The 20,033-nt window shown below is 42.0% G+C and overlaps 1 protein-coding gene across 1 annotated transcript in view; it reads left to right on the top strand.

The window, feature by feature from the left end:
* adam12b (ADAM metallopeptidase domain 12b) overlaps positions 1-20,033 on the top strand; it is a 78,782-nt gene that overhangs the window by 54,625 nt on the left and 4,124 nt on the right. The window contains exons 12-21 of the mRNA XM_041948096.1: positions 3,204-3,381; positions 6,292-6,381; positions 8,309-8,504; positions 8,626-8,734; positions 9,233-9,431; positions 10,217-10,294; positions 12,173-12,281; positions 12,688-12,826; positions 13,826-13,934; positions 15,749-15,991. Of these exons, the coding sequence (XP_041804030.1) occupies positions 3,204-3,381; positions 6,292-6,381; positions 8,309-8,504; positions 8,626-8,734; positions 9,233-9,431; positions 10,217-10,294; positions 12,173-12,281; positions 12,688-12,826; positions 13,826-13,934; positions 15,749-15,991 (1,450 nt within the window). The remainder of the gene's footprint in view (positions 1-3,203; positions 3,382-6,291; positions 6,382-8,308; positions 8,505-8,625; positions 8,735-9,232; positions 9,432-10,216; positions 10,295-12,172; positions 12,282-12,687; positions 12,827-13,825; positions 13,935-15,748; positions 15,992-20,033) is intronic.

Genomic DNA, 20,033 nt, shown 5'->3' on the forward strand with positions numbered 1-20,033 from the left:
ACAGTAATCTAATGTCGTCTTTTCCATCCTCCACCTAAAAGTCACAGACATTCAGCCTGTGGCCCAAAAACACTTGGAAAGCATCACAGCATAATCTGTCCTTGATTATGCGTTTGTGCTCATCTGTGTCCAGACAGTAAACTCCTTTGGTGTATCTGCTCGATGCCATTAAGAGCCGCACCAGGCAGTGGGTGACAGAGAATTTAGATATTCTTGCAGCATCCCTTGACACCCTGTGTGGCTGACACTGCATCTGTTGCCAGGATGGAGTGGGCACCTGTTACCTGGGGATGTCAGCAGCAAATTAGCGCCGCAGCTCAATTATCAAAGCCCTGTTCATGCACAATCACCGGCCACATTGCACAGTTAAAGGTAGATCATTTAGAATGATTTCTTGGCTCCCGTCATGGCTGTTTGAGGTGCCCTCTACTTTAAATAGTGAGGCGTATAAATGACAGAGCACAACTTAATTGCTCACTTTTAGAGAGCCGTGTTTAATTGACTTTAAAGGTCATTTCACATATTCAAAACACAATCAGTTGTATTGCACTACTTCTTGTTTTTGACAGTCAGCTTCACTCAACATTGGCATAAATTTAATAGTAAACACTGTTCTTATTTTACGCCATGAAACCAATGAGAGGGCTGTAAAATATACTGTGTATCAAACCTCCTTGGACAGGGTAATCCTGACAATAAACTGTGGTTTTCTAAAAGTCAGTGTCTCACAACATAAACCAGTCAATAGTCTGCAAAAGGGACTTAACCTTTCAAAACGTGTGCTTGAGTCTCATACAAATCATAGCAATGGCACTCAGGCCTGAATCCATGTTGTTTTTAACACAGGTATCCACAGGGTCTTGTTAATACTCTCCATGTGGGGCTAATTTAGTCCAAAGAAATCTGATTTTCCTCAGTGAAGAAATCTCCAACTGCCAACCGTCCAAACTTTAACCATTAATGGCAGTTTATTGAGAACAGACTCTGTTTACCCTTCATGCGTATTCCATCCCCTCATGTAGATCCCAAAGCATGCCTGTGTTCTGTTATCAGTGGCAGCCCATGCTATTTACGGAGGGCTTGGTCTGCTCCGTGCCATAGTTTGATCTGCATAGTCTGTCTACCTTTGATTTCATGCATGGGTCTCCATGCACAGGGCAGCAAAGCTCTGTTTGTGTCATGTTGTGGTGGTAAAAAGACTCTAACAAGTGGATTATGGGAGCAGAGGCGGGCAGACAGAGACCGGTAGATTGGCTTTTTAGTCGGTGAGAGATGAAAGCATCCGACACTCAAAGGTGGCCAGTCTGAATGAAGTGGACACAGCAGTTTCACCCGAGGGTGGCCGTTAGAAGAGGATGTTTTTCTGTGTTCTCTGTTCTCGGGGAAATCTGTGTTCTCTTGGAAAAAAAAGCAGATTTCTTTCCCATTGAATCCACCGTTATGTCTGGTCCCCTCAGGAGGAGCTTCACAATACTCGACTAAGACCAGCGAAATATCCATGCTGTTGCAACAGCCAAATCCCCCTTAGGCAAAGGCAAAGCGCCCGACACCTTCACCCCCCACCCCAACACACACACACATCCCTATGTCCAACGCCAGGCTCCATAAACATATTCTGTGTCATGTTGAATTTTCACAAATCTGCCCTGTCAAGCAGCAAGCTTTGCAGACAGCCTCCACACCCTGTTGCGTTTGAAGACCTCAGTCAGTCTATCGCTGCATAAGTACGTGTACGACATGTTTCTGTCTGAAGTCAAGCTTTTCAAGCATCCGATGCCAGCTGCCTTGCTCTGTGCCACGTCTGCCAATCCTTTCTGCTAGCCATTGCTGCCTTGCACATACTCCATATCCTCCTCGTATTACACCCCAAAGCCTGCTTTCTCTGTCAGACCTTTCGTGAGGCTGTCTTTTTTAGCTGGTCCTGAAGCGCAAGGCTGAGTCTTGGTTATGTTATTATCATACGCTGTGTTTCAGTACTGTATTTATGTGTTGAATGTCCTTTTGTTTCATTCTGCCAGTGTGTTAAGAGAGGTCGAGGAAGGCCTCAGAAAAACGTTAAGCACAGATGTGGGTTTAGACACTTAAGACTCATTTTTAAAGCCTTGTTGTTTTCTTGTTGGTTGTTTTGAGTGTTTTGGTGACTTACTGCATCACTTTGTGGACTTTTTGCATCACATTGTGGTCATTTTGCCACTCTTTGGGGTCATTTCATGTCTCTTTGTTGTCATTTTGTGGCTCATTTTAGTTGTTTTGTGCCTTTTTTTGGCGTTTTGCATCTCATTTTGCATCTTACTGTGGTTGGTTTGCATCTCTTTGTGGTTGTTTTGCGGCCTATGCCACCACTAACCACCCCTCTGGCCTCGCCCCTGGTAAAACAGCAACATTTCTGCCATTTTTCTGTCCCTAATCCATAATTTCATTCCTTCCATTCTTTCCTTTCCTTTCTTTCTCTTACTTAATCCACCTATTATTTTTGCTTTTTCTTTCTATTTATTTCTGGGTGTTAGACTTGCAGACGCTCACTTGAGCAGGAGGACCATTCCCCCCGGGCTTCACGGCTGTTATTGGCATATCTCACAGTTTCATCTTTAATGTCATAACATTCCTCGATTTCAATACGAAGTCCAATTTCTTTCTGCACTAAATTAGACATTAGTCAGCCCTTCAGGTAAGCGATACCAGGCAGTGAAATTAATGTGATAGAAATTGTGCTTGCTATTTTATCAGGGTTTCACATCCACACATGTGCTCACACACACACACACACACGCACAACTTATCCACATCCGACATACCCCTCTTCATGCTCTTCCCTCCAGTCAGTTGCTTAAATTGTCCCGGTCTAGCCAGGATATGCCTCTTGAAAATGTGCATAGCTGCCAGAGAAAATGTTTCTCTGGACATTTGATGGCCCGCTTATGTATTGAGTAGGATTGAAAATCTATTGAACCGGAGCTCATACAATGTCAGTAGAGCATTAAATTTGTGTGAAAAGGCCTCTTGAATGAGCAGATTGAACAAAGCTCTGTCTGTGTTCTGGCTCAGCAGAATGACTGAGTCTACTTTACTCCAGATCATTGTGGTTTCTGAACACTAAAAGCACACATGAAGCAGGACTTTTTCTGTGTCTGGGCCAAATTTGTGGGTTTTTAATATCATGTGTCTTCATTTCAGTCAACCTTGCTCTTCTGTTCTTCTTGCAGGTATCCGTTCCCAACAGTGTTCAGTACGTGCAGCAAGAAGGACCTTGCCGCCAGTCTGGAGAAAGGTGTGGGCATGTGTTTGTACAACATGCCCGAGGTCAAAGTGCTATATGGCGGCCAGAAGTGTGGCAATGGCTACGTGGAGGAAGGAGAAGAGTGTGACTGCGGGGAGCCGGAGGTAGGGCCTTCATCTTCACCTTCTCAAGTGGGGCAGATCAGTCTCCGTTACTGTGGCTGTACTGGGCAGCTCTCTGTATGTGAATGCGAAACAATGTGGAAAAAAGAAAATGTCTTTGTGGCATAAACAAAAGTTAAAACACAAAATCAATTTTAAGTCATTGGTGAATCAGGATTCAGCAAAATTTAGTTAATGTGATTCAGAACAAATCCATGAATGGCCCTTTCACCAGAATGTCCACAAAAACAGGCCTTGCTTCTTGCCGTAAACTGCCCCCTCAAATCCACATTTCAATACTCAAAAGTACCAAACATACTCCTACGTACTCCTCCGGCTTGTAAGCAAACACCCACCCACATGAACGCCCCACTTCATGTTAAACTTTCTCTTGACGTGACCTTGTTATTGCGTGACCTTGTTATTGCGCCTTAAAAGCATCAAAACCCACCGTGCAAAAAAAATAAAAAAATGCCTAGAGAACAAACCACCGAGGCCTCCACTATTAGTGTTTTATTTACATCACACCTTCTCTCCCACATGTGCTGAACAGTGCTCTGACAGGCTGCCACAGTGATGTCATTCCCTTGTTGAAAGCCCATTAATCAAACCACTGTCCAACTGTGTGACAAAGAAAACAAACAAAGTGTAATCGGGTCGAGGCTGGAATAAGCTTTCTTTGGCTGTGCCATCCAAACAACTGGGCACGCTCTGATGCTTGTATCCAGCCACGTGGACACACTTTGTTTCTCGCTCACGCACACACTGTGAAGTGAGAATCGCACCTGGGCAGCATGTATCCCTCAGTTGCAGCCACGGCAGCTGTGTGTGTGATTTGATTATGAGTAAATCTCTCAAGGTTGATTGATTTTTTTCGAGAATATTTGTGGTGAAAAATGCCCCTGCTTTTTTTTGTTCAACCAACATCTAAAACACATAAATCTTCCACTTATAGTGATAGTAAACAGAGAAAAGCAGCAAATTCCCTCATTTGAGAAGCTGGAACTTCCAAATGTTAGGATGTTCTGCATTTGTGCTTGAACAATGAAGACTCAAACAGCGAATCAGCTATGAAAACTGCATGAGTAATTGTTTCAGGTCTATCTAACATGCCCTGTTTGATTATCTACATCCCGAATCCAAATCTGTTTGAATCCCATATCAAATATATTTGCAGGTACAGTTATAAATAAGTAAACCTCAAGATTCAGATCAATATCTACCTTTTGTTGGCTGAAAAGGCAGAAACTATAGATTGTAGTGGCAGCCTGATTAACATTCACAACCTCTAGCAACAACCTGAAAATTACATCAGCAGAAGATATGAAACGTTGATTAAATGTGTATAGGATAGCTTGAAGTAACAGCTGTACTCTGCTGAATAGATATTGATATGATAATCATCGAAGTTTAAGATTTGCTTTCTCGAGAGAGGAGTCTTCTTGTTGAACTACAAAATCACACAGCCCACTTACACAGAGTGATGTTTCTTTTGCCTCACAAATGATCTTTGATGAGTGAAGACGCCGGCTGTCACTTTAGCGGATTAACGCTGATTAGCTACAGCTGATGGTGATGATCTGCTGCCGGTGATGTTTGTCATTTTAAAACCGGCGAAAGCGACGTTCAGCTCTGACAAAAATAGTGACATTACGTGAATGAACAAAAAGTGAGAAAAGGTTTGATAAGTGATTTGTTTGCATCAGAGCCTAACAAATCTGAGTTTGTTACCAACCAGCACGGAGATGCAAAATGGAACCAGCTATTGGAGCCCATCCCTAATCCAGATAAACCGGAGCATTTTTGAGTGGGAAAATATTGTCATTGTATTTATTGTCAATTGTCATTTTTATGACCCTAACTCTTAAAACCTGACTACTGACTGTAGTTAAGTGGTGTTATGACTATGTACGCCATCATTTAAAGGCAACTATGGATAGTATTTCAGTGGAGTCATTGTGTTTGACCACCAACGAAACAACTGTATAATTTACATTTGCCAACTCCATCTCTGCCAGTTTGCCCCTCCGTAACCCCTCCTGATACCACCACAGCGGCCCTGCTTGTTTTATCTGCCAGCCCACTTAGACCAAGAGATGAAAGCCACCTTTTCTCTCCTCTCTAAACAACAGGCTTACATCAGGGCCAAAATGTAAACAGCCAGACTCAAAAAAACCACACATCAACTGAAAATTAGACGTCCAAAAATCCAGTTCCCAGCCTTCAACACATCTCGTCATTACCTCAGAGCCCCACAAGTGAAACAGCCACGTTGAAAGAAGATAAATGATAGTGGGAGTTGTTTTCTGCGATGCGTGACACTACTTGGAAAACAACGCCGATGTGTTTGGGCATTCAATAAAAGATAAACATTGCAACACCTCCCTGAAGACTTTTACAGCATTACCCCCATTTCAACTCATCCTTATGCTTCCTCCCTCGTCGGTTTCTGCCAGCAGCCAGCTGATCTTGTCGTCGTGGTGAAGTGTCTACAATCTTCGCCTCTTCAGGGCTTTCAAATCCCACTTGTGCTGTTGCCCATGATACCCTAACGGTCAAATCTACCACATCTTTCCGCTATGCATAACATCGAATCAGGCCAACTGCTGCACCTGATTTCAATCTTTTCCTCCACTTCACTTTTTTAGACGGGTCATCGCATGAACACACTCCTCTTTATAAGTCCAAATGTCTCGAGAATTTCCAAATCCAGAGCATAGGAGCTTTAGTTCATATATCCCCATGACTCAAAGCTCTCCAGGTTAGGGTAAGCACGGTGGGAATCCCCCGGACAGGAAGTGCGCACCCCTGACCTGAAGTCTTGATCTAACGGGACCAACTGACAGAGAAACTCCAGAGCGGTGATCAGGTCCACATGTTGTTAGCTGTTTTGTTTTCTTTCCCTTATTCCAGGAATGTTTGAACCCATGCTGCAACGCCACCACATGCACCCTCAAGGGAGACGCCGTGTGCGCCCACGGACAGTGCTGTGAAGACTGCAGGGTAAGACTTTTCATGCAGCCTTGGGTCTGTCTCATGCATTCTCCTTCCACGTCGGACAGCCGTCTCCTGATTTAAATGCCGTTCTGCCATTCTCATAGCTGAAAAGGATCTGAAATTGTGTTTTCTCAGCTCCTCTGAACATTGCTCAAAGCTTTCCTCTGACGGACGGACATTTTTCATTTCCAAACTTAACTGCAACCTAAAACTTTTGAAACTCCAGTAATTCTCTCTGGTAGGTTATTAACAGACTCATAATAGCCTGCCCTTAGATAGAGTTTAATATCTCAGGTCAGTTCATTCAAGATCTGTATATTTTACCTGAATTGGATTTCATTCGAGGACAAGTTGTCAAGTTGGATTGCATAAAGTTAATTTCCACCGAGTTATTGGCGGTTTTCGCTTTGACATGGAAATCATTTTCCCAAGTATCTCAGATGTGTGTCCTCTCTTTGAAAAGGAACATTTGTAGAAGATGATTAAAGTGATTGAATGTTTTTGCACAGTCCATTTGGAGGCAAATGAGTCCTTCCCTTTGCTTTACATAAAAGCATGTGTGACCTCATGGCATGAGACACAAGCATTGTGCGATGTTCTGTGCAAGCGAGAGCCTAATGCAGCAGGTGTAGCTCATTCTGGACGTGAAAATGAGCTGGCAAGTTTACATTTCAGTCTCATATTTGAATAAGCCCGAGATCACTTTCCTGTTAAAGTCACGATGGCAGTCTTATAGGATAAGACCTGTTTCCAACATGGCTCAAGTCATAAAGGTCAGACCAGCACAAGGCTAAGTATGCAGCAGTGTTAGATGCATGAATACTTCTTTAGAGCACTCGAGGTTAAGGATAGAAAATAAAATATTATATTAATTTAATTAATTATTATATTAATTAATTAAATATCATACTAACTTACTTACTACTGCACAAGGGGATTCTTGTCATGTCAGATCAGTCTATAAAAATGTGTTTTCAAGGTTTTTTTCCTCACCTTTGTGGTGCGAGGCAAAAGACCAAAGTCAACCTATGAATCACAAAATTTCCAACATTCATCCATGCAAAGTAATTACAGTCTGAATATCCAGCAAAACATAAAGGATGTGAGCACATAGAAATTAAATTAGAATCAATCTAAGGTCTCTAAAATCAATTTTAACTGCTTATTACTATGAGGGGATCCACTGGTGAAAGACAGGGGTGATCATCCTTCACACTCACAGTGGTCATTAATTAAGCCTTCAACTGCAAAATCAATTTTAAAATCCATCACTGCTGCAGCCTGTAGACAACTGAGAACACTTTCTGTCCTTGATATCATTTTTTAACCACACTAGCAGCAGAGCTCTGTGGATGGCAGTGTTGGTCCACCGCTGTGGTCCAGAAATATCTCAACAACTGTTAAATGGATTGCCATGAAATTCGGTACTCAAACTCATGTCCCTCTGAGGAGTAATCCTAATATCTTTTTTCATGTCGCACCATCGTCAGGTCTATACTTTGTCTAATACTTTAGTTCATGACCAAAATCCCAGCAGCCTCAGCTGCATGTTGTGTTAAGCACCAACTAGCAAACGTGTTTCATTGTAACTGATTAACATTGTTTTTGTGAGCATAGCTAGTTAGTTAGTTAGCTTGCTGATGTTAGCATTTAGCACAAAGCACCACTGTGCCAAAGTGCAGCGCTACACAGCCGCCAGCATGGCTGCTGACTCTCGTCTTGTTTCTGACTCATCGCTGTTCTCCAACAGTGCTATCACTCCCTCTAGCACAGCAGGTGCAAAATATCACAAAACATTGCTGCTCTATTTGTAACAGTCCTGTCATGTTTCACTGAAGACATAACAGAGTATTTGCAAAGCCCAAAGGTCTTGACTTTAACAGGTAAATGAACGCAGTGTTGCAGATCTGAGCTGTATTGTATGTGATTACAGCTGAAAGTGGCTGGCACTCTGTGTCGAGAGTCCAGTAACTCCTGTGACCTGCCAGAGTTCTGTACTGGTGCCAACCCTCACTGCCCAGCCAACGTTTATCTGCATGATGGGCACGCCTGCCACAACGTCGATGGCTACTGCTACAACGGCATCTGCCAGACTCATGAGCAACAATGCATCACCTTGTGGGGACCAGGTAAATCAATGGCTACCAATAAGTTGGACTTTGAACATAATGTTCACTAACATAAGGGTATCCTCCACTTCTTGTTTGGTGATTATATTTTTGTATTTTCCTTGTTTGTCTCTGTGTGCAGGAGCCAAGCCTGCCCCTGGGATATGCTTTGAGCGAGTAAACTCTGCAGGGGATCCTTATGGGAATTGTGGGAAAGACTCCAAAGGTTCCTTTGCCAAATGTGATGCGAGGTAAGACTCTGCAGCTGCAATGATGCGGTAGAGGTACAGAGAAATGACTGTGCAAAACACAACTGATTAGCTTAAGTGGTGTCATTAGCAATCATCATTACGTTGTGAAATTTGACATGTGATCTTCAAACAAAAGTTTACATGGGTGAAAAATGTAATTTGAGAAAGATAGCAGCTAATTACGTTCTGCGAAAGTATTCATGAATCATTTCATGCTATTCTTGTTGGCTAATTGTGGTAAAGATCTTCTCCCTTTGGGTGAATTCTGTAATCAAGCTCTTTGTTAATTGATGTAATTGCTTGAATGGCCGGAGGACTGAAGCAGTGCAGCTCTCTTCAGCAGTCTTTCATCTTTCTCTACACTTACTTATCTTTGTCTGTGATTGACAAGCCTTTCTGTTTTAGGCTTTTTTAATTAAGTGTTTTATTAGGCGTGTTTTTTAAGTGTTGCGTGCATGCATGTGTGTGTCCGCTTGCGTCTGTGTGTGTTGTCTGCAGGGATGCAAAGTGTGGTAAAATTCAGTGCCAGGGAGGAGCCAACCGGCCAGTGATTGGAACAAACGCTGTTTCTATTGAAACCAACATCCCGCTACAAGAAGGAGGGCGTATTCTGTGTCGGGGAACACATGTTTACCTGGGTGATGACATGCCAGATCCTGGACTAGTGCTGGCTGGTACAAAGTGTGGAGCCGGCATGGTGAGTAATCAATTTACCATTTAACTGTAAAGAGACGGAGCACAAGGTTATGTTTAGCTCTTCTTAATAGCCATACGTCAGACGTTGCTTAAGACTCAGTATTGTGATAGTGTTGTAGTGTATATTCCAATAACCACAGCACATCATGCTTGCGGCTAGAAAAAGGTACAAGACTGTGGGTTCCCAAAGTTTTGATGACTTTGAGCTGCACAGGAAACCCCATGAACTTGTCGTACAATTTGTGTTTGGTCCTTCAATTCCTTGAGTACCAAATTCACCAGCTTGTGTATAAGGCAGATCACTTTATCTGTCGCCTGAGGTCTGACAAAGTTTCAAAGTTTTTTCAGTTGTGAGTTTTCCATCTCACAGCCACATTAAACTGCTAACTTTAGGTTACTGTAACAGCACTAGCATTGACGACAGAGCGTAAACCCTGTGACACTTTTTTCACATGATTAGAATATTTTGGTGTCAATCTTGAAAATTGTATGTAGCATTTACAGTCATATTTTCATGTTAATTTCACATTGATTTATGTATTTTCCATTAGAATTTTTTCTAATACACAAGAAAAGCTATGACTGTGCTCTCCTGTTTGAGCGGAGAACATGCAGGAGGCATCAATCAGACACCTGCTGCTTTATGGCACAGACATTAAACCTGTGCACATGCAAGACAGATATTATCAGTGCCATAGAACTGCGCACACTTCTTCTTTCTTTTGTATTCATCTTAATTGGCTTTCCAATTCTGCACTTGCTTGATGATTCTTTTCCCTCTCATAGGTGTGTCTGAATCGGCAGTGCCAGAATGTCAGTGTCTTTGGTGTGCATGAGTGCTCTGCGAAGTGCAACGGACGTGGGGTGAGTGCAGAGTACCTACTAGCTCAATATTTAGTGTTAAATTATGCACCGTAGCCGTTGAAACAGTCCGGTGAGGACATTGTATTTACCCATTTAGTCACTTTTTGACTAACAAAATTACGACTGGTTCGCTGCACTGTAATTGTACACAATAGCAGAACCACAGCGTATTTAAATGGAGCCTGTGAGTCATGGCAGCTGCTGCTGTTCTGTATGATGGATTTTCATTGCCCCACAGAGGTTAAATCAATCCCATTTAACAGCATCATTTATGTTCTATGCATAGTGTTGTCCATCATCTTCTGACTATACAGTGAGCGAAGACACAGTGCAGCACAGCAGAGGGAGACTACAATAGACGTTCTGCTGCAGTATAAAAGCAACTCTTCCTGCCAAGACATGATCACCTTTCTCTCTTAGCTTTCTCTAATCAATAATTCAACAGGGACTGCTTTTATGTTTTATTTACTTTGTTGTTTGGTTTTCAGAATCAAACGCTCACCAGGGGCTGAATTAGCTTACAGTAACCTCTGATCTTCACCGCCAATTATGGCATAATAACAATGAGAAAAAGCTGTGATCCTAAAAGCCTTTATTCTTTAAACTCATATATGTATCTTGGAGCTGACCAAACGCACCTGAACCAAATTAGTCTGTCAATGAAAAATAACGTTATTATGCCCTAGAACAAATAAAATGCTGTAGCTGCCAGTTGATCGGCTCACTGCAATAAAAATAATCGCATGAAAAATACTTTACAAGAGAAGTGAAATATAGAGAAATGGTTTGCCATTAAAAGTGTGGACTTGAGGTGCATCTTCCCTCCTGCAGAAATACCTGCCAAATCAATTTGTCTGCCATTTTCTCAAACACATCACACAGTACGAGACCTGCCTGGAAAAGTAGTAATCTTCCGAATTTACTGCAGAAGTTTAAAGAATGTTGTTTGGCTGCAAGTCAACTTACTTTATCTTGAAAGGCATGTATGTACTGTTGCTTATTAAGCAGGTGAGAGGCACCTATTAGCTTTCTTTTTTAAAACTTATATATCCCAGACGTCTTTTAGCAATAAATAGATCAAAGTGAACTGTAATGTTTTCTGATATATCCAATACATTGATATGAGAATGATCATTGTCGTATTAGTGTCTCATTCTTATGAGATATTTCAATTATATGACATATTCGTTAGACATAGTAAAATCTTCATCCTGAAAATGAATTCTACATTAGAGAGTCAGATAACATTACTGTCTTTGTGACAAACATTAAGAGATCATTTTTGCTTCGATGTCGTAACATTTCCCTTCACACACACACACACACACACACACACACACACACTTATAAAACTCTGCCCAAATCATTCCTCCCTCCGAGGCCCCAAGTGCCTCTTAACCCCATCACCCGGTGCGAAGGAGTGTCCACAGCCTGGGGGCAGGGGAGGCACTTGACTGTACTTCTGTGCTAAATGTAAATCCCCCACAGCTGTACAACTCCCTCTGCCCCTCCCTCCCTCCTCCATCCTCCCTCCAACCGACAGCTGGACTGCGTTACCTCGCCAGGGAATCCTCCTGGATCAGACTCCTGCACTGGAAACCCGAGGCTTCACGGGATGGACTCTCCCATGCACATGTTTTACCTATTATGACTCTTAGCACAGCCAGTGTGCTCTTATCTTGAAAGTCACTCAGAGTACTTGAATGAGAGTGGCTTATTTATAAAAAATAAATGAATTCAGTTGTCATGTTGTTATTTGCAGATAGACCCTTCTTTGTAGAGCACAATGCATCATTTATATGTGGAGTTTAGCTGGTTGGAATACAAATGCCTTTTGATACTATTTGACGCAAGACAGTGAAACTACCTTGTTTGCAGGTGTGCAACAACAAGAAGAACTGCCACTGTGAAGCACACTGGGCCCCTCCGTTCTGTGAGAAAGCAGGCTTCGGTGGGAGCATTGACAGTGGACCAATGAGACTGGCAGGTAGTGTGGACGATTTAGTTTCTGTCCTCTCTCATCTAGACGGAGAGACAATGGCGCTAACTCAGAAATAAGCTACAACACAAAGCTCTACCAACAGCACCTTGTACATCTCTTTTCTTGCAGAGTCAGGAGTGGATTGATGTGTAGTTTGGACTCGAGTGTAACTTTCCTAGAGCAACACAACCTCCCTTTCCACCCAGAAATACATTACACAGCACAGTCTATAGCCTTAACAGAAAGAAAATGAATTTTATTCCTTAGAGTGGAAAAGAGAAATGTGAATCACAAACTGTGCTGCCGACCGTGGCCTAGCTGTAACGGTCTTTGCATTATGTCCTGTCATTGTTGTGTGCTGTAGATGTGCGTGTGTGTGTATTAATGTGCGTGTTGTCATGTATGGCATCAGTCGACAGTGTGGTCATTACCGTGGCGATCCTGGTCACCCTGGTCAGCCTTCTGGTAACCACCGTGATCATTTTTCTGAAGAGGAAGACTCTGCTGCGCCTCCTCTTCACCAATAAGAAGAGCACCTTGGAGAAACTCAGGTGACAAACAAAGCTGGATTGTGGTTCAGTGACACGCTGTTAGGCTGCTTAGACTGCAGCGAAAAAAACCTTAAAGATGAGATGATTCGATTATCATCACAAGTTCTTGTTCCTGCTGTTTTAACGTGAAATTATTACTTCATTTTAATGTTGTAAGTCATTTATTTGAGCCATTTTACTCTTGAAACCAATAGCAAACAGGTTTTTTTTGCCATGTGAACTAGTTTTAGTGCAATGATTTCGCAACAGCCAAGTGTGCTGCTTATGTTAAAGGTGATCCAAATGGAAATGACAGCACCAAGTTTATTATTCGCTGAATAATTTCCAAGACGTTGGAAATTATTTAGAGAATGGAAAGAACTATGTAATTTGGTTGTACAGCCCCAGATTACCTAAAGTTGGCAAGTTTTCCATCTACAGCAAAGCTTTGTATTTATACACCATATGTGGATATACCAGAGATTTACTCTTTAACATATAAATGTGTATGGTCATACAATTATAGTTTGGGCCTTTGAAGCCTCTAGAATCTTGGTATTTGAGTTTTTTCTTTGACATGAATTATCCATTAATCCAAACAAGCAAAGATCAAAGTTCGGAAAAAAAACATCCTTAGAGCACATTTATGAAGAACTCTCAAAAAGAGCTAATCTGCTTCAGTGGGACTGTGTGGTGTGGTTTTAACAGATTTGATTGACAGCTGCCTGGCAACATAAACAAGCAGCCCACCAACAGTCATCGTAATTCGACTCAGATGAACTATGATTTCGTCTGACGCTGTTAAATTCTTGTTTATATGGGTAACCTTTTTAAACACAGGGGGGGGAAACAGGCCATTTTCAATCATGATCAGCTGAGAAACACAAAAGTGTTTTTCATCTTCAGTTAAACTTTGTGATTGCATGTGAATATACCACAAAGTTCATCTAAATATTCCTGAAATTTATATTGTGAAAAAGCTTCGGACTTGACCTTTAAGTACATGTGATGTGTTTATAGATCTGTGGAGGCCAACAGGCCAGCCAGCCCCATCAGGACTCAGTCCATGTACAGGCCCACACCACAGCGCAAGCCTCCACCCAAACCCTCTGCAGCCAACATTTATAAGGTGAGACGCTGAAAGCTCGGAGTATGTGTATCAGCATACACTGTATGTTAATATGCGCCCGTTTATTTTATCTATATGTGTGTGTTTGTGTGTGTGTGTGTGTGTGTGTGTGTGCTCCTCTCTGTCACGGCCCATTTGATTTGATTTCTTTTGTAATCGCACTCTATTAGAGGCCTTCACTAACCTGCAGCCAAGTCTCGGTTTAGAGTTGTCATGCTCCCAGGCTTGTTGACAAAATTAGATGAGGGCAAGCCGGGTAATTGATTCAGCCTCACTATATCGCTCTCTGAGAAATATTAATTACGGTGCATTTCTGTCAGGAGGCAGAGAAACTTTAATAGAGACTCAGGATGTTGTTATTTGAGCACCTTTTTATTATTTTTTGTGATTAAAAAGATTTTTTTTATGAGAAGAGGACAGAGTTGATTGATTTGGGCAGAGGAGGAGAGCATGTTCTGATTTGTTTGTTGGAAATGATAAGCACGGAGGGAGATTACATATCATTTGTATGTGCATGACAGACTAAAGCTACATGCATTTATATGCATGAGTGTGTGTGTGGGTCTGATTTGTGTTTGCATCTGCAGCAACTGAGTAGAAAAGTTCTATCTAATATCATAATTGAGTGTAGAAGTTCAGCCAGATTATTTTTAGTAGTATTCCATCCACTGGAGTGACTATTTGAAACAGGCTGTCCATTCTTATTATGGTCACCACATGTCAGTCAGCATCACAGCAGCTCTCTTTGAATATCTGCATTGTGTGTGTGTGTGTGTGTGTGTGTGTGTGTGTGTGTGTGTGAGAGAGAGAGAGAGAGAGAGAGAGAGAGAGAGAGAGAGTGTGTTGTCCAGCAGCCAAATCCTTTCTGGTCATTTTAGGTGTTATTGGTTTGTTCTGGAGCGGAGGGGTAACAGCTGGTCAGGACATGTGGTCAGACTCTGGCTTTTAAAATTTCAGAACGTCATATCTAATAATGTTGTTTTCCAGTTTTATGACCGACTCTGACATCAGCTCTTTCACACTAATGAGAGCTGCATGACTGCGGTGGAATTTTACTTCTCATGCCTGCACTACCCCTTAATATCTGAGCACAAGACAAGGCAAGGGCTGCAACTCATTATTTTCATGATCTGCTAATATTTGATTATTTATTTGATGAAGGGATCCACAAGCTGGCTGAAAACAATGAAAAAAATACCCATCACAGCTCTCCAGATGCACATTTGACACCTTTAAATCAGAGGTGTTTAAGAGGAACTGTGGAAAAACTACCAGGAATTTCACTACCAGAGTTTTTCTGAAAAGAGACACGATCCAAAAATTGACCCAAGGACAGTCAGACACAATCTAAATAGATCAGAAGATAGCTAGACCCGATCCAAAAGTGCGGTCAACCCAAACAGAAAGGGAACACCAGAAACGGCAGCGGCACGATGCAAAACCAATAACGAGCAGCTGTGATCGAGCGTGTCGTTGCTCCCAGCACTTCACAGCCCACGCTCAACTCAAAAAATATTTTTCTGCTGTGGTGACCATGTTATTCACAACATCATCAAACCATGCCTTTTGTTTTCATTGTTGTGACTGAGAGATTCTTAGTGGCAGAAATTACATACTGTGTCTTTAATATTTAAGTTGGAAAAAATTTGAAAAGCTGGAACCAGCAAATCTGACATGTCGCTTGATAAAAGACAAATGTTATCAGAAACACCTTTTCCTGCTATGACAAGTCAAAATGTATGTGCAGCTGCTGTAACAGATGACACGTAACTGCTGGCATCACTGAAAACAACTTCCTCTCGTCCTCTTCTCAGCCATCTCTCCTGAGCGCAGAGCCTCTCCTTCCTCCACACAACTTCCACTCTCACAGCCTGCGCAGACTGCCGCTCTACCAGCCCCTGCACATCAGCCAGCCCATGCCGGTGTCCCTGAGCGTGGGCCAGCCCACCCTGCCTCCTCTGCCAGCCCACCACAGGCCCCACACGTCCCTCTCTCCACCTCCAGTGGCGCCTTTTCTCAGCCTGCCACGCCAGCAGTCATCGTACCGAGCGGAGCAGGTTTGTTGATGAATTCTGCGGTAGATCTCCACTGCATGTTGGACTCATAAATTGTACAAACAGCTTTTACTTTGTCATTGTACTTTAAAATGGGAATTTATTTTTGTAGACCACAGCTTTAATGGACCATGTGCAAGGCATAGGCCATTAAATTCAAGTGGTGTATATTTTACTGTACATTACTCCTGGCTGTTTTCTAAAGCAAACCATAGGTTTCTACATTGATTTTCTACATACATATATTCTCAGCAACCATCAGTTCTATTTCATTTTAATATGAGAGAAGGAAAATAAACCCACAGAGACCTGAAACTTTCTTGATACAGGTCACAGTTTTCCTTTTTTGTCAAAGTCGCATTCTCATTGGATGGTAATGAATCTTTGGTGGTGCGTTTAAGGACTCTCTGACATCTGAGATTTGAGTCCGCTGCTACCAAGCCATTGTAACCATGTTGTTAGCAAAACAATCTCACCACAAGTTTTATGATTTAGTATTGTGGTGAGTGCTGTTTTTAAGATCAAGTCTCAACTTGGTATGGAAATCACAACTATGAGATAAACTACAAACAAACATGGGTGTAAAATAATTCAGTGAATTCACAAATTTTCAGATGTTACAGTTTCCATGGACACACAAACGAAGTGGTTTTAAAATCAGTCCCTGCTCACACTTCATTACCACATTACAGTTATGTAACTTTAACAATAACTAAAGCAAAAGAAATGCTCACACTGATGGATTACCTACGTTAAGCAAATTTTTAAGTCTCACGATTATCAGACCATGCTGAAATGAACAGAAACCAATGGAATGGAAAGGAAATCAATCTGAGAACCTGAGCTACTCTTTAAAAACTGTCTTCAGTAATGTAAAATATATGCATCATGTAATTAACGGTCTGAAACTTGTACAGACACCTGTGTGGTCATTTTTAAAGGTAGTAGCAAAGTGTTGGATACCGGGAACTCTGCACTGCGGTCAGCTTGCTTGCCCACATATCGACAGCAAAATTCAATCCGTCTCCCTCCCCGTGACCCAACTCCTGAGTAAGGTGCCGCTTTCTGCCGAGCCAGCAGTATTGGATGCAGTGGAGATAGTAAATCCATCTGTCTGCTGGATTTGGTGGTGGATCCTGATCCGTTCTGTGATAGCACAGTAAGGAGGGTCGTGTTGGATTTCGGCACTATGAGCCGCAGCAGCGGGGTGCACGGGTAATTGACAGACGCGCTGCTTTAAAGACAGGAAGAATTTAGCTTTGTAATGTGACACTGTGTGTCTGTTGGATAAATAGCGTCATATAATCCCAGATGTAAAGCCAGAGCATGAAGAAGTCAGAGGGAGGCGTGCAGAGAGCCAGTTTTTACACCTCCAAGGTTAATCATTCAGGTGAGCAGCAGCAGTGATGGAAAGTAACTAAGTACATTTACTCGTGTACTGTGCTCAACTGCAAGTGTGAGCTTCTACTCCACTACACTACTACGTTATGGAGGCAAATATTGGAAGGTAGTTTTTTTCTGCACTACATTTATTCTACAGCTTCAATTACTTTTCAGAATATGAGTCTACACTCATAAAAAATATTATAAAACTAGTACTTGTGACGCTCTAAATACATTAATGTAGTATTTAAAATGCAGGACTTTTACTTGTAATAGAGTATTTTTACATTGTTGTATTGGTACATCTACTTCAAGTGGCAATCTCACAGATCTAGACCTGGCTGACTTGGCGACACCTGTAGTTATTGGTGGTAACAGCAAATAAGCTTAATACTACCGATCACATAATTCTTGGGTTAGCAAAACAAACTGCAGTAATAATAAAGAAGTGAGGCATCTACAAACAGCAGAGCACAGTGGAAGGAGGTTGTTAACTTGCTCAGACAGTTAGAGGTGTGGAGGCAGCCTGTCACCTTCAGGTCGTCATCTAACAGCTCACTTCGGCTGCTCCGTCTTGTTCCATCACTCCCTGCAGTATTTCAACCATTGTGTTGTTTTCTAGACACACTTTTGATGAACGACAATAACGGTAATTTTGAAGCTCACTGACAAACACATTGCATTTCCTTGCATTTTTTCCAGGAATATTGAGACACATCCAAGTCATAATACTGCAAATAAATAAATATTGCAGTATTTTCATCATCACTATTGTGTTATTCGGCGACAGTGAAAATCTTGGAGATTATAAAGGATCTGAATACTTGTACCACTGAGCAGCAGAAACAGCTGGCATCTTATCAAGCAATGCAGCATACCACCCGTGGTTGACGTGAACGTGTGCCAACTTAAGATGCACTTAAGCTGAAAGGCCGCTGTTCGCTTTATAAAAAGGCTGCTCTGTGGCCTGCCAAAACAATGAAACCGTGCTACCTGCTAATATCTACCAGCTCATTTTACTGTAATGAAACAGATGGAGCGAGAGGAGACGGCAAATGTACTGTAGGTCAGAAACAGAGTAGAGGGTTCTTTTGAGATTTAATAACGGGCCAGCAAGGACGTGCAGGACATCAATCCTTAAACACAAAGCGTATTACAAGCTTATTGTAATACTCGACACAGCCTTCCCTGCTGTCTGTGCCAATATGTCTTATTTTAAAACAGTTTTTCAATCTTACGCCTGCGTGCCGATTGCACCCCATTAAACGTCGAGGTGTTTCCAGGGGAATAAAGCCCACACTGCATTCATTACAATGAGGCAATACATGAAAAGAAAGCTGTGTGGGAGCTGAGGATTTTCACAAACCAGCTTGCTTGCTATTATCTTGTTCCGCTGAAGGAAAAATACATATCAGATACCCGCGGAGTCAAATAGACGCGACGCAAATGAGCTCAAACCCCGTTCAGGTGCTCTGCGAAAGCACGCTGAGGAGTTAAAATTGTGCCTTTCCAAAATGTCATCTTTCTGGAACTTAGAAAAATAGCTTTGTTTTTGGCCAGACAACCACGCATTTTTCAGCTCCTCTGGTGGGTTTTGAAAGGTGCTTGTAAGCCCAAGGCTCATAGATCTTTCTCAAGCCACAGAGGACAGTGCAATCCTTCATTTTGAATTAAGACATGTGAACACCACCAGGACTCCAGTTACAGTGTGAGGTTTTCTGCCAAGAGCGGCATTAGAATGCACATGGGTCCCGGATTATTCTTGCATTTGAGTGGATGCATCTGTTCGTTTACATCTTTGTTTTCCTCTGCACACGCCCTTGAAAAACAGCCCGATTTTGTGTTTCTGGAGGAGTTAATCTTCACTCAAACTAAACTGTCCATAACTTACGCATGTAGGAGTTCGTCAGGAACAAATGTGCTCACAGCGGGTGGTACACTGTATGTGAAAGTCTGCGAAATGCTCTGCTAGTTTCAGTTAATATTCACACAGATTTATCTAATTGGATCACAAGAATCCCCTACTGTGCACGTTTTATTACCCCCGAAACTCTCAACAAGTGGGAACAGCATCCACGCGGGACCGTAATGCAGAGTCAGAGTCAAACAGACCCGCTGTGCCGTTAACGGAGCTCAATCTGATTAAAGCATCGTAACATTTGAGTCTCCGTGGGGCACCTTGTGCTTTTAACTGCATCTGAAGAGCTTTGGGCAGAGAGTTTTGCTCAGTTTGAGTTTGTTTTGTGACTACAGTGCACCTCAGCTAATATATTAAATGGCATGGATGAATTATTGCTTTTGTTTTAACAACTTCAACTTCTTACTGGTGACAGAAGACATATTATATAATATAATATGACTTGTGGTATTTTTATTTCTCAGATTCGTTGAACTGTGTCTCAAATTAGTGCTTAATACTGGCATCACTGACTGTATTTCATATGAAGCTGAAACAATGAGTCGATTAGTCAATCAACAAATATTGATAAGCAACTGTTTTTGTCAGTTAAATTGAATCAATTAATCGTTTTTTAGGCAAAAAGTGCTAAAAATTATCTTCCAGCAACTGGTCAAATGTCTGCATTTACTCTTTTTTTTAGTCCTTTGTAATAATTAATAGCATATCTTTGGTTTCGTGCTGTTGGTCGGACAGAACAAGCAG

Source organism: Chelmon rostratus, chromosome 11 (genome assembly GCF_017976325.1).
Source record: "Chelmon rostratus isolate fCheRos1 chromosome 11, fCheRos1.pri, whole genome shotgun sequence".
Classification (NCBI taxonomy): Eukaryota; Metazoa; Chordata; class Actinopteri; order Chaetodontiformes; family Chaetodontidae; genus Chelmon; species Chelmon rostratus.